The 13,343-nt window shown below is 47.0% G+C and overlaps 1 protein-coding gene across 1 annotated transcript in view; it reads left to right on the plus strand.

Annotated features, from left to right (window-relative positions):
• The window catches only part of Dnah8 (dynein axonemal heavy chain 8), a 313,541-nt gene that overhangs the window by 285,607 nt on the left and 14,591 nt on the right, over nucleotides 1-13,343 (plus strand). The window contains exons 88-90 of the mRNA XM_004624185.2: nucleotides 307-463; nucleotides 6,024-6,176; nucleotides 6,258-6,447. Of these exons, the coding sequence (XP_004624242.1) occupies nucleotides 307-463; nucleotides 6,024-6,176; nucleotides 6,258-6,447 (500 nt within the window). The remainder of the gene's footprint in view (nucleotides 1-306; nucleotides 464-6,023; nucleotides 6,177-6,257; nucleotides 6,448-13,343) is intronic.

The raw sequence follows: 13,343 nt of genomic DNA on the forward strand, positions 1-13,343 counted from the left end.
GACAGTCAGACTATAAAGCATCAAACTGGGTCGCCAATGACATTTGTGGAATCTTTCCCCAGAGATGGAGAACTTTGCATTTCTGTGATGTTCTTGATTTACCAGTAGGAGGCAGTACATAGGACCTTAATTTTTTGTTCCAGTAGATCTTGATGGTCTCTCTCTCTCTCTCTCCCTCCCTCCCTCCCCCCTCCCCCCTTCTGTGAGTGGCTTTTATCTTACAGTTCCTATTCACCTTAACTCTGATAATTACTTCCAAGGGTCCCTTTCTGTGTTAACATTCTGAACAGTCATTCTTCCTGTCAGGTATCAGAGCAACACGGCTTCTGCTGTTCTTGAGACAATCACCAACATTCAACCCAAAGAGAGTGGAGGTGGAGTGGGAGAGACGCGGGAGGCCATCGTGTACAGGCTGTCTGAAGACATGCTCAGCAAGCTGCCGCCTGACTACATTCCCCATGAGGTAAGCCACGCCCTGCCGTGTGCCGCCCGCTCAGGGAGGCAGATCTGGACCAGGGAGGGCGCATCCTGCTCTTGCAGGCTCATTCCTTCTCATTTCCATCGTTGGACCCGTGGACATCTGAAACCCTCCAGGCTATGGCCTCTCTCCACTTTTCCTACCCAAACCTGTTCTGTTGTTTCTTTTCAGTAACCTTGTTTCTGTCTCTGCCCCAAGCCTTTCACTCCTTAGTGCTTTGAGCTACCGCATAGGAAGGGGAGAGCTTTAAATGGATCCACTCCCCAGAACCAGTGGCCGTGGCTTCTGGCTTCCTTAACCTCCCACGCATTAGCTCTCTCCACCAACACCTGCCATATCCTGAAATCTAGCTCAGTGCTGGGTGGATGGTGATGAAACGAGTTTTAAAAACTTTTCTCAAAAACTTTTTTTTAACTCTTTACAAAATGATTCAGGAACCCAAATAGCTTTTGTTTTTCTCTACTGATATTTAATACATTAGAACTTTCTACTACAAATCTTAAAAAAATTATTTTAATGAACAGTAGTAAACCTGTTACATATGAACATAAAATACTTTTAAAATTATATTATCCAAGATAAGAAATTTCACCCGTACAATTAGGTCTCTGGCCCTCTTGCAAACCTCTTTACTATCTGGATTAATAGAAGACAGCTGTATTCTCATATCTGCTTCTGCATCTGATTTGCTATAGGTCATGTAGCCTTTGGTAAGCACCACTGCATACTCATGAGAGAAGAAAAGCATCACCTAGAATTTAAAAAAGAGAAAGGTTAACATAGTGAACCCCCTCTGTGAAGAACCTAGGGCCCTGAGGGATTCCAAATAAGAATTTTAGCTCCTTAGTAGAAAGGCCAGAGGCCGATGCTGTAGTGCAGGCGTCATGAAGGTCCTGAATCACCCATTCCGCATGCCCACGTCTGGGAAAAGGCGTGCTTTGCACCAGGGAGCCCCAGGCCTCCTGGCTGAAGGCCTCCCGTCTGCTGCCCGAGAGGCACGGGGATCCTGCACAGTTCCCCTGCTGCCCTTTCTCTCCTAGACCTGACCACGGGCATATTGTATTTGACCGGGTAAGTGAAGTGGCGATGTACTCATTTATTTGTGCATCTTAACACCTAAGTCTGATGGCAATGGAAAACAATGGTTTGCCTGCGGTGGACTCTGTGACGGATGATGAATGTTGTTTGACAATGTTGCTAAACTCCGCATCTATTATTGTTCTTTTATCCGAGGCATCCTTCAAAGCTTAAAAACATCTGAGAAAGCGTCGTTTTCCCATGATGCTTTTCTGTTGTTTTCTTTTAAAATTTCTCTCACAAATTAGTTTGTCCTTTGTCAAAGCTTTCACAATGGCCCAGTTAGTAACTAACTTCCACTAGGCCTTAAGCTGCGCTAGACAAAAATTCAAACATCTTCAAGGCCAAAAGGGGGAAGTGTCAGCGGCTTCCCATGTCTGAAGATGCCTAACGTATGGTAACAGTGGCTGGATGGCCTGCTAATGCAATTGATTTTTAATCACTTCTGGAACTGATTGAATAAGGTAGAGCAATTAGTGGGGTTCATGTTTGTAAATGGCCAGTTTCCAGTCTGGAGATTGCCAAGCAGCGCTGCTTTCCCGGTCACTTGGATGAGATCCTAATGGGCAGTGGCTGCCCCTTGGAGGACTCGTGACCTGCCGGGCCCCATGCTGAGTGCTCTGCACGCATTACACCCCTGAGCGCTCTGGGCAGGACCAGCAGAGGCTAAGCCGAATTACAGAGCAAGAATTTGAACACAAAGCGATCTGATGCTAGCACCTGCGGTGTTACCCATTTTTTGAGTGCCAGCAACAGTAAAAAGGTTTCCTTAGCTCTTGAAACACTTGTCCTTTCCATTGTGTAGATGGGAACCGAGGCATTTGGCTAAGATAGTAAAAGCAGTGGCTTCATGCAGAAGTAGTTGCAAGTAGTATTTTTAAGCGGATCAATAAATTTGGTAAGGACAGCTTCAGCCACTCGCTGGGTGTGGTCATCAGCAGAGAGATGAGGAGCAGCCTCTCCCCTCAAAGATGTAAAAACTGGCCTGTGAAAGTGAGATGACACCTACTCCTGGTGACTCGGCCGCAAGCTTGGTCTTACCAGAGGGAGCCGCAAAGCCCTTGTGATAACTTGTTCTTCCCAGGCTTGGTTGGGGTCACTTCAGCCACAAGATCAGGCAGAAACTAATTATGTCCTGGATGTCACCCAGTAGATTTCTTCCTAGGAGGGAATTTGTACCTAGAGACCTCTAAAACCTCTTGTTCCAAGGTCAGCTACTTCGTAGCATTCTGACCTTTTGTCCTTGAAAATATGACAGTGACATGAAATCTGTAAGAAGGGATATAATTACATCATTAGCTTCCTTAGCGAGAATGTAGCTTTGTTACTGGAAAAGAGACTACCTGGTCCCGGATACTCATATAGTGATACTCATTCATAGGAGTACAACAAATCTATAATTCTGTTTAATGAAACAAGAAGTTTAGGCTGGAATGGGATCATACTCAAGATGACATCAGTACTAAAATCACATTTTCAAGGGTCTAAGTTTCCCCCAAGCATATCTCTATATTTCAAGTAAAGTGTCTATTTCCATTTGTTATTGTTTAATATATTTTTTTGAATGGGGCTTTGCTATGTTGCCCAGACTGACCCCAAACTCTCTTCCTCAAGCAGTCCTCTCACATCAGCTTCCAAGCTGGGGCTGTCACCAGGGCTGTGGGGACACCACCATGCCTGGCAGGTTTCCTTTGCAGGCCAGGACAACTTGGAACTGCTAGCATCCTCAAGAGACCTGGGGTATTGTGACCAATACCTGGGTTTAATGTCCCCCTTGTGAGATTGCAAAAGTATTTTTATAATTCCTCTTTTCCTTTAGAATAAATTTCCAAGCCAGGAGTGATGGTGCATGCCTATAATCCCAGCATGCCAACAGGCTGAGGCAGGATTCCAAGTTTCCAGCCCAGCCTGGTCAACTCAGTAACTTAGCAAGATCCAATCTCAAAATAAGATAAATCAAAATATTTTTTAAGAGCTGTGGATGCATCCATGAAATGCAAATTAAAACAACACTGAGATACCATCTCACCCCCAGAAAGAATGGCTATCATAAAGAAATCAACCAACAACAAAAGTTGGAGAGGCTGTGGGGAAAAAGGAACCCTTCTCCACTGCTGGTGAGAATGCAGACTGGTGCAACCATTATGGAAAGCAGTGTGGAGACTCCTTAAGAAACTAGGACTGGAAATCCCATTCAAGCCAGCTATCCCCCTACTGGGAATTTTCCTGGAAGATCTGAAAACATCATATCATAGTGATATATGTGTAACTATGTTTATAGCAGCACAATTTGTGATAGCCAAATCTTGGAAACAACCAAGATGCCCGTCACATGAGAAATGGTTGAAAAAAAAGTGGTATTTTTATACAATGGAGTATTACTCAGCTATAAAGAATGATAAACTTGAAACCTTTATATTTAAGTAGATGCTACTTGAAGATATACTCATAAGTAAAATAAACCAGACCTACATGTGTAAATATCGTATAGTCTCCCTAGTGTAAGAACTCAAAAGAAGAAATAAAGTAGAAAGGTATAACACAATTAAAAGAAAAGCAAGAACTTAAGGATTAAACAATAAGAGAGGGCAAGGAGAAAACCTAGGAAACATGACAGGAGCAAAGCCATACATTTATATGCACAAGATGGTTAAAGCAAGGATCCTGAGAATCTTCAGCAGGTTTTTGAAACTAGCAGGTAATTGGAAAGATTCTCACCCTGACTAACTAAATATGCCGATACCTGTGAACCAAGCAACTGCACTGAGGATAGCAACGTGTAATACTAGGGTCATGCTTGGAATGCCTGCCATTCTGATCTTCTAAATGGGTACTGCTTGTCATGTCATACCAATTACCATCATACTCTCTCTCAAGTAAATGTTTGTTTGTTTGTTTGTTTGTTTTTTAAAAAGGGGGTAATAAATGAAAACAAGAGACAAGAAAAAAAAGAGTTGTGGATGCAACTCAGTATGAAGGCCCTCAGTTTAATCTCCAGTACTACTGAAAAAAGAGAAAGAAAAAGAAAGAAACAAAAAGAATAGGGGGCCTTGTGATCACTTAAGTTATTAACTTGAGTGGCATAAGTGCCTGCGTGGCAAGTACAGTGTCTTCAGTTCAATTCCCCGTACCAAAAACACCACAAAACAAACAAACAAACAAACAAAAAACCAGAATGGATTTCAGTGTGCAGTCACGATTCAGAGAGCATGGGCTGAACAGCTGGCACACATTGAAGAGTTTGGGATAAAGATGGGAAACGGCCTTGGAGAGGTACAAAATTGTCATCTCTAGCAGCAGGGTTTGGGAGAATACCTGGAGGTCGGTAAGTGGCACCTTGGGCTGTGGTTTTAACGTTACTTGTTCCTCTTGCCCATGTGATCCTGCTCACGCTGCTCAGCTTTATGTCACTGCCTCCTGTTGAGTTTGTGCTGCCCCCCGCTTCATCGGTATTCACTGCGACCCGGATGGGCGTAGCCCAACAGAGCTGTCCACGGCTGCAGGGAGCCTGGGCACCATCCCAGAGCCTGCTCTGTCCAGCGAGAGGGCCCAGAGAGTCTTGGCGTGCCTTTGCCTGTCTCACCCCACACCTCAAGAAGGGACCTGGGTACCTCTGGTGAAAACTGTGGCTGCTGGCATTCTGGCCACCTCGCTTCATGCTGGGTGTTGGTCCTCACCCCTGCCATTCCACATCTCTTAGACCCTGGACAGCCAGAAGTTCAAAGCCCTTGAGGAGTTCCTGCCCATATTCTCAGTCGATCTTGTCTTGAAATGTGAATACGTATTGGCTTATTTTCCAATAATTGTTATATTTTATTGTTCCCACAACCACAGGCGTCTCTATTGATTTCTTAAAAAATGGTCAATGAATGATATATCAAAAGGAACACATGACAGGTGCTTAATGGCTCTCCCATAAAGTCAAATATTTTCACTGATTAGATTAGGAAAGGCTCCTTTTACCCCCATAGCCAAAGCAACCATGATCTTAAGAAACCATAGTTAATCGTGTTCACCGATGCCTGCTCTGTGAAGATTTTGGTTATATTAACTTTTTCTGACATCTCTAATAACAGCTCTGCAAGCTTAATGAAAAAAAAAATATCCTGCCCTACTCTTATTAAAGTTAGATTCCCGAAGAATATCTAACTGACATTTAGTACTTAATCATTTGAAAGAAGGAAAAGGTACAATTTTATTTCAGCTTTTTAAAGTACATTTCCAATTATCAACTAAGTGTAATCAGTAGGAAATAAAAATCGTTTTAGTTGAACAGTAGTTTCTGAAGCTCAAAAAATGAGGGATTTAATGGCAAGTTTGGTTCTGCAAGAGATATTTTAGAGTTCATTTGGCCTGGTGGAAATACATCCAGAGGAGGAAAAGAACTGAGAAAGGACAGGTCAGTGGAAGAGAAATGATAGATGATACGAAGACGTCTTTCTTTATTGTACTGTATGATTTGTTTTAGGTGAAAGCTCGCTTGATAAAGATGGGACACCTTAATTCAATGAATATATTTCTTAGACAAGAGATCGACAGAATGCAGAAAGTGATTTCAATACTTCGCAGTAGCCTGAGTGACCTCAAGCTGGCCATTGAAGGAACTATCATCATGAGTGAGGTGAGCAGTTGGTCTCCTGGCGCTCGTCGCCCTCGCTTCTGGCTGCCTCTTAGTCATGCATTGAACCTGTGTCTCCCCCAGAACCTGAGAGATGCCCTGGACAACATGTACGACGCTCGCATCCCCCAGATCTGGAAAAGGGTGTCCTGGGATTCATCCACACTCGGCTTCTGGTTTACTGAACTTCTGGAAAGAAATGCTCAGTTTTCTACTTGGATATTTGAAGGGAGGCCCAACGTGTTTTGGATGACTGGTTTCTTCAATCCCCAAGGTATGTGCTCCCAAGAGGGCAGCACACTGAAGTGCATGGGTGGTGGGCAATGGCACTGCGGATCTGCGTAGGCTGCCTAGAGCCCTCGGAGGTGCAGCCGGCAGGTGTTGGGAGGTCCTTTCCGAGGCTGGAGAGTGCAGGGAACCCTTCTCTACTTGTTCAGCAGGTTCGACCTGAAATTCTTCTTACCACTTTTCTCCCACAATATAGTGGCAAAATCTTCCCTTTTCCTTTTCCTTTTCAAACCTTTGGTCTGCTAGGACACTGGAAATGTGTCCTAGCACTTTTTTTTTTCTTTTCTTTTTTTTTTTTTTTTTTGAGACAGGGTCTCACTATACAGTTCAGGATGGCCGTGTGCTCACTTTTGTAGCCCCCAGGCTAGTCTTGAATTCACAGAGGTCCTCCCTGCTCAACCTCCCGAGTGCTGGGATTATAGGCATGCGCCACCATGCTGGGTTCCAGGGCCACACAGTGAGTACCCTCATCCAGGGCTGAGAAGGCATTCTGTGCAGAGATTGCATGGCTTGTGGGGCCGGGTATCGAACTCAGGTCCTTGTGCTTGCCAGGTAGGTGCTTATGCCTCTGAGCTATCTCTCTGGCCCCCTGAAAATATTTTTAAAATTTTTTCTCCAACTAAATTTTAAATGTTTGTGGAGAAAAAAAAAAACAAGAAAGAATAGAATTTTCAAAAGATGTAAAATTTTTTCTCAGAGGTCAGAAAATTAGACTGGCTTTGAAAGCCATTGCATGGCATAAGTAGCCAATGAGCGTTGCTTCCACCTCTCCCAGGATTTGGGGTCTTTCTCCCTGAAACAGTGTCTTATAATTCCATTTAATTTACTCCTTCATTGTAGAAATGTTTACTGAGGGCCGGGGGATGGCTTAGTGGAATAAGCGCTTCCCTGGCAAGCACAAGGGCCTGAGTTCAATCCCCAGTTCTGCAAAAAAAAAAAAAAAAGAAAGAAAGAAAGAAAGAAAGAAAGAAAGAAAGAAAGAAAAGAAAAGAAAAAGAAAAAGAAAAAAGAAATGTTTACTGAGAAATATCCTAGAGCTCAGAAGGTTCAGGAATTAAGCAGGTTTTTGTTTTAATGCATCAACACAGGTAGTTCTGCTACCTATAATTTGGGGGCACAGAGACGTTGGATTTCTCGTGGCTTGGCACTGGATGACTCCATTTATAATACAGTTGAAAAAATACATCTATTGATGTAGGATGAGTTACTGCTTCTCAGAGCAACAGGGCTGAACTCACAAAGAAATGTTGAGTAAAGACAGCCAGACAGAAAACTCTACATCTTGTATGATTCCGCTTTTATGATGGTGAGGACGGGGACACAGGTCTGTGGCTGGAAGTCAGTGTGGTGGTGACCCCGGGGAGGTCCACCATAGAAAGAGCACGGGTGGGCTTCTCAGCAGGGGCTGCTTCGCTTGCTGATCTGCACGCCGGTGACCTGCCTGAGTTCCCATGGTGGACTTCTGCGCAGCTGAGTGCTTACGATTCGTACAGTTCTCTTGTACGCGTAGTACTTCAGTAAGTCATGCTCCAAGAGCGTGTCCATTTAGTTGTCCTCGGTGTACATGCATCCATCTGATTGCTTGTTGCATTTTCAAGAGCCTTAACAGCACCTGAATTTGTAGCACTGGAGCTGGTGGGATAGCTCAGCAGATTAAAGTGCCTGCTTAGGTAAGCTTAGGCAGGTGCAGGGGCCGTGGTTCAACCTCCAGTCCCACATGCCTCGCTGGCCCTGCCCCCAGGTGGGGCTGAGCCAGCCACAGAGTCCGGGCATGGTGGTGCATGCCTGTGATCCCAGCACTGGGGAGGCTGAAAGCAGGAGGATCACCGGATTCTGAGCTGTGTAGTGAGACCGCGCAACAATTTATTTATACATTAAAATGAATGAATAAGTAATGAATCCTTAGCACTAACCATGGTGATTTCTCTGAGCACCCTGAGCTGCCTGTAATGTCATGTTGCACCAGTAGCCTTTAGGTTTGCAAGGGGTGGCCCTCGGATTGCACCGATCTGTTTTTCCTCCAGAATGTCCACTATCTGTGGGAAGGAGAATTTTTGCGGCTGTTGTTGGATTTTTGTGTGTGTGTGTTTCTTTCTTGTAAGTAGATGAATGTTTTCTTTACAGTAAGCCCTCTGTTGAGCACATGGTCACCACATAACTCCTGGCCTGGAGCCTGAGGCAATGGCATCCCACTTGGTAAAACTGTGCAGCCACCTTTCAGGTGCCGCCTGCTGTGCTCACTGCCTCCAGCAGAGAGATTGAGAGCAGGCACCTCCCTAGAGGGGTCTATAATCTGTTTGCTAAGACAAACCTGTCAACAGCCTCGGCATGGTGTGGTGAGCGCGCTACCCCTGGGACTGCAAGGTGCCATGATAGCACAGGGGACAGAGAGGTTGGTTGTGCTCCAGGAGGAGCTTTCCACAGGTAGGGGCAGCAAGTGGGACTCGCAGGCGCCAGGGGGCAGAGGCAGAGGCCTGGGCCGAGAGAAGGCACGATGGTGGAGCAGCAGGCCAGCATCGCTACGGCTTGGCTCGGGACGCGGGTGTGGGACCAAAGCCGGAGGACGAAAGTCTTCTGGGAGTTCCAGATCAAACCCAAGGGCAGTGGAAAGTCACTGACAGAGACGGTGGATGGTGGACTGGAATACAGGCCCCAGGCCCTGGGACCCTCACCAGGTCCACAGAGGAGGGCAGCACGCCGGCCAGGAGCAGAGGGAAAGGGATCGGCTGGGGGGCAAGACTGGGAGGGAGCCCTGCTTGGGCACCGTACTGTGGGGGCACCCAGGGGGGTGAGCAGAGCAGGCCCCGGGCCAGAGGCGCTAAAATGGTGAGGCTGCTGAGCAGACCTCTGATACTCAGACCCCAAGAAGCAGGATTTGTCCCTGGCTTCCACAGGCACCGGTGACTAGGTTATGTCATAGCAAACAGTTTCTTTCAATGGTTGTTTTTTATTTTATTACTTTCCCTTTTCTCTAAAAAGGTAATTTAAACTGAGCATGGTGACACACACTTGTGATCCCAGCACTTGGGAGGCTGAGGCAGGAGGGTTGCTGTGAGTCTGAGACCAGCCTAGGCTACATAGTGAGTTCAAGGCCAGCCTGGACAACAGTATGAGATGCTGTGTCAAAACAAAACAATAATTTAAAAGAGTCCAGTGATCATCTCTAGCTGAAAACTACTCTTTAAATGAACTTACCATTAATTGTTTTGAGCTAATTTAGCTGTTCCTGTGTATTAAGCCAAATAAATATTTTTAAAAATGTGAATATAGATATACATCTCAATTCACTTCTTACTTGCTTTCACTGGTAAGCAATACACATCTTTTCTCTTTTCTTCCCTTGTGTCTTCAAGCTAGGCTCCGATCTTCCTCCCTGCCTGGGAAGAATGCAGACGTACACACGCAAGCCAGCGCCCTCCCTTCCTGTACGTGCGCACACCCTTATCTGTGATTGCTTTTTGTTCATTATGTAGAGGACTCAAGATCAGCTCTCTCCAGGCACGAATCACTGTCTGTTTCATCTCCCTTCCCATGACAGGAAGGACAGATTACTTCCTGTCCCACGTCACTAGGCCAGTTCTAGAAAACAAGTCACACTTGTTCCCAGGCCATGTGTGAGCAGCTCAAGCCCTTTCCTGCTGCAAGACTCTTGGCTTTCTGTTGGCATCAGCAATCAATTTCTCAATGTGAATGTCGTCCCTGAGTTTTGTCCTCTAACCTAGTCTCTTTCCATGAAAACAATTCTTTCTTCAACACAAGACATTTAAGTTAATGACTTCAAACTTTTTTAAACAGTTTTTGGTTTATTTATTTATTTATTTGGTACAGGGTCTCACTATGCAGCTGGGACTTGTAGTGATCCTCCTGTCTCAGCCTCCCCAGTGCTGGGATTACAGGTGTGCACCACCATGCCTAGTTTCAGAGCTGGTACAGTGTGTCCAGGGTTCCGGGGCCCAGAATGGCATGTGGCACCAGGGATCAAACCAGGGTCCTTGCACTTACCAGGTGGGCACTTAGACCACCAAGCTATCTCCCCAGCCCATGACTTCAAACTTAATCCCACTCGTTCAAGTGAAACACAATGCAGTCTGCAAAGAGGCTGTGGTTTTACCATAGATAGATAGATAGATAGATAGATAGATAGATAGATAACCAGACTATAAAACACTTGAAAAGGTTGTATTCACATATGCTTTAAATTTTTATCATCTTATAATAATGAAATATTAATGTGTAACATGGCTTCTGATGCCACCTGCCATGTGTTTCTCCTCACGCTCCTGGTGACTTCTCAAGTGGCTTTGAGAGCCATGCTCCTCCTAGGACAGGTGACGTGCTCCGTCGCCCTCTCCTCAGGTCTGAGCCAGCGCTGTGCACAGCACCGCTCAGGTGCCTGTGTCTGGGCTGATGTTTTGACTCTGAGACTTGAAGAGGCTGTGACAGTGGCCATGGACGTCGCCTGGGGCTCTCGGCCCCCCTCGCCAGTGTTTTTCTGCAGCAGCAGAGGAGCTCAGCCACAAGGCAATTAGGCTGGATTATTAAAATGGTCGCGCTCTGTGCCCCTGTGGCCCTGTCATGTGTGTCCTGGGCATGGCCTTCGCAGCGTGCAGCTTCGCCTCCGAGCAGACACCTTGGGCCAGAAGAATCTCAGTTCTCTCCTGGGTTTTCCCAGCCGTGGTCATCATTGTCGTGGGTGCAGAGTCACCTACATCTCGAGCTGTGTCCCTTGGGGTTCTCAGAGGATCATTTTCTCGCAGGGAGCCTCTTTACAAGGTGTTCTGTATCCCATGACATGTATCCTGATTTAGATTCCAGTGCGTGAGCTGTGTGCATGTGTGTGTGTGTGTGTGCACGTGTGTGTGCACTTTGTGTGTGCATGCACACGTGTGCACGTGTGTGCACATGTGTCAGCTCTGTGTGTGTGCACGTGTGCATGTGTGTGTGTTCTGTGTGTGCACACATGTGCGTGCATGTGTGCACGTGTGTGAGCTCTGTGTGTGTGTGTGTGTGTGTGTGTGGTGTTCAAACCCATTGAATAAGAGCTGTGATGAGCCTGACTTTGAGCCAGGCCACTGACTGCCTTGCAGAACCTCTAGATTGACAGCCCCGTGTCACTGCGTGATGTGGGCTGTGACACACGGGGGCTGGCAATGGCGCGGAGGCAGGGACAGCCACACTCCCCACGCCTCACACCTTGGGGTTCCTTTGAGTCATGCAGCGTCGCTATCTCCCAGATGTCAGCTCCGTCCGCAGCACATGCCATTTAGACACCACCGGCGCCGCTTTTTTCCTGCACTTCTTCTCAGCGTCCTGACAAGCTGTAGCAGGCTGTTGAGCAGGCGTCAGTAACTACTTCTGCTCTAACATGAACCACAATTTCTCCCTTAGAAGGGGTTCTGCTGAAGCCAAGAGATGGCTAATTCTCGTCCTGTTCTCTTACATGCTTCTGTGAAAATTATGCACAACCCCTTGCCTGGGTGTTTGTTTTCACAGTGGTGTTAGCTGCATCCTGCAATTTCTGAACGCTTGTCTGGAGCATGGCTTGGAAAAGCCCACTGTTTGGGAGGTGGGGAGGTACACCGAGGGGTAACAGCACATCGGGATCGGAAGGGATGGGGGTGGCTTCTCACTGAGCGGCGACTCTAACCATGTCCCAGGGCAACCGCTGGCGAGACCAGAGTCACCCCTCATGTCGGAGGGGATCCGAGTGAATGGATTTCAGTAACAGCACGAGCCTTCCCTGTCCCCACGCCACAGGGCCATAGGAGGACTGTGGACTTGCTCAATGCCTGATTGATTGAATAACAGCCGGTCCTGCTTGCCTTTGAGTGTGTGAGGGGGGCCTTCCCACCTGGCCTTGGTCACAACCAACTGAGGATTCTAGTCTCGCACTATTTGCCTTTCCCACCAACCACCCAGTCCCTCATAATCTGACCAGCTGTCATTACTGTACCCAAGCTGCCTTCTCCGAGGCCACCATACCTGATGTCCCTCCTGCTGACTTCATTCCCCTGACTATAGCTAGGATGCTGACTCTGGAAACGCTTCCAAACCTTGGCCTCCCCCTTGGCCCTTCTTGTTACTCTCTTGCCTCTCCGAGGGGTGCTTCTCAGCTGACTTGCAGTCTGTCCAAGCAAGTTGTACCCTTCTTGCTACCTGGCTTTTTGTTGATGGCCTTGGCCACTCTCGTAGGTATAAGTAGTCATCTCCACCTAGGACTGGCTCGACTGAGGTCCCAGTGGAGGACTTCGATTCCTCATTTACACCACTGTGATGGTGTCCAGTGCCACCGGCCCTCAGTGCAATTCCACTGCGCTTCCTCCAGGTCATGTCTGCGCTAGTGACTGAACCCTCATGTCCAAACAGTTGGAAGAGGAGACCAGGAGGGCACAGGTCGTGGAAGATGAAGGGCAGGGAAGGTGCCAAGTAGTGACAGGAGCTGCCACCGGCCAAGCCAACAGGCTGGAAATGGTCAGAGGGATTTCTAAACCGGAACACTGCTGGCAAGAGAAGGCTCAGCAGGCCTGGGGGTGGGAAGGGGGCGTCAGGTTTCAGGGCAAGAGAGAGAAATGAAGAAATGGTGAGATGGAGAATGAATGTGGGCAATATGGGTAACTGTTCCCAGAAACTTGGTTTCAAAGAGGATAAGCAGGTTAAAGGATAGTGTGAGAAGAAAAGACTTTTTAAATAATAATAGGCTTTTTTCCAGCACTTGGGGGAGCTGAGGCAGGAGGGTTGCTGTCAGTCCAGGACCTGTCTGAAGTACATATGAAGACCCTGTCTCTAGCCTAAATACTAATATGATAGCCTCGGGCCTGTTCAATACTGGTGGAAAGGAGGAGGGAGAGAGAGAGAGGGAGAGAGGGAGGGGGAGAGAGAGAG

The sequence above is a fragment of the Octodon degus genome, unplaced genomic scaffold (assembly GCF_000260255.1).
Source record: "Octodon degus isolate 3935 unplaced genomic scaffold, OctDeg1.0 scaffold00005, whole genome shotgun sequence".
Lineage (NCBI taxonomy): Eukaryota > Metazoa > Chordata > Mammalia > Rodentia > Octodontidae > Octodon > Octodon degus.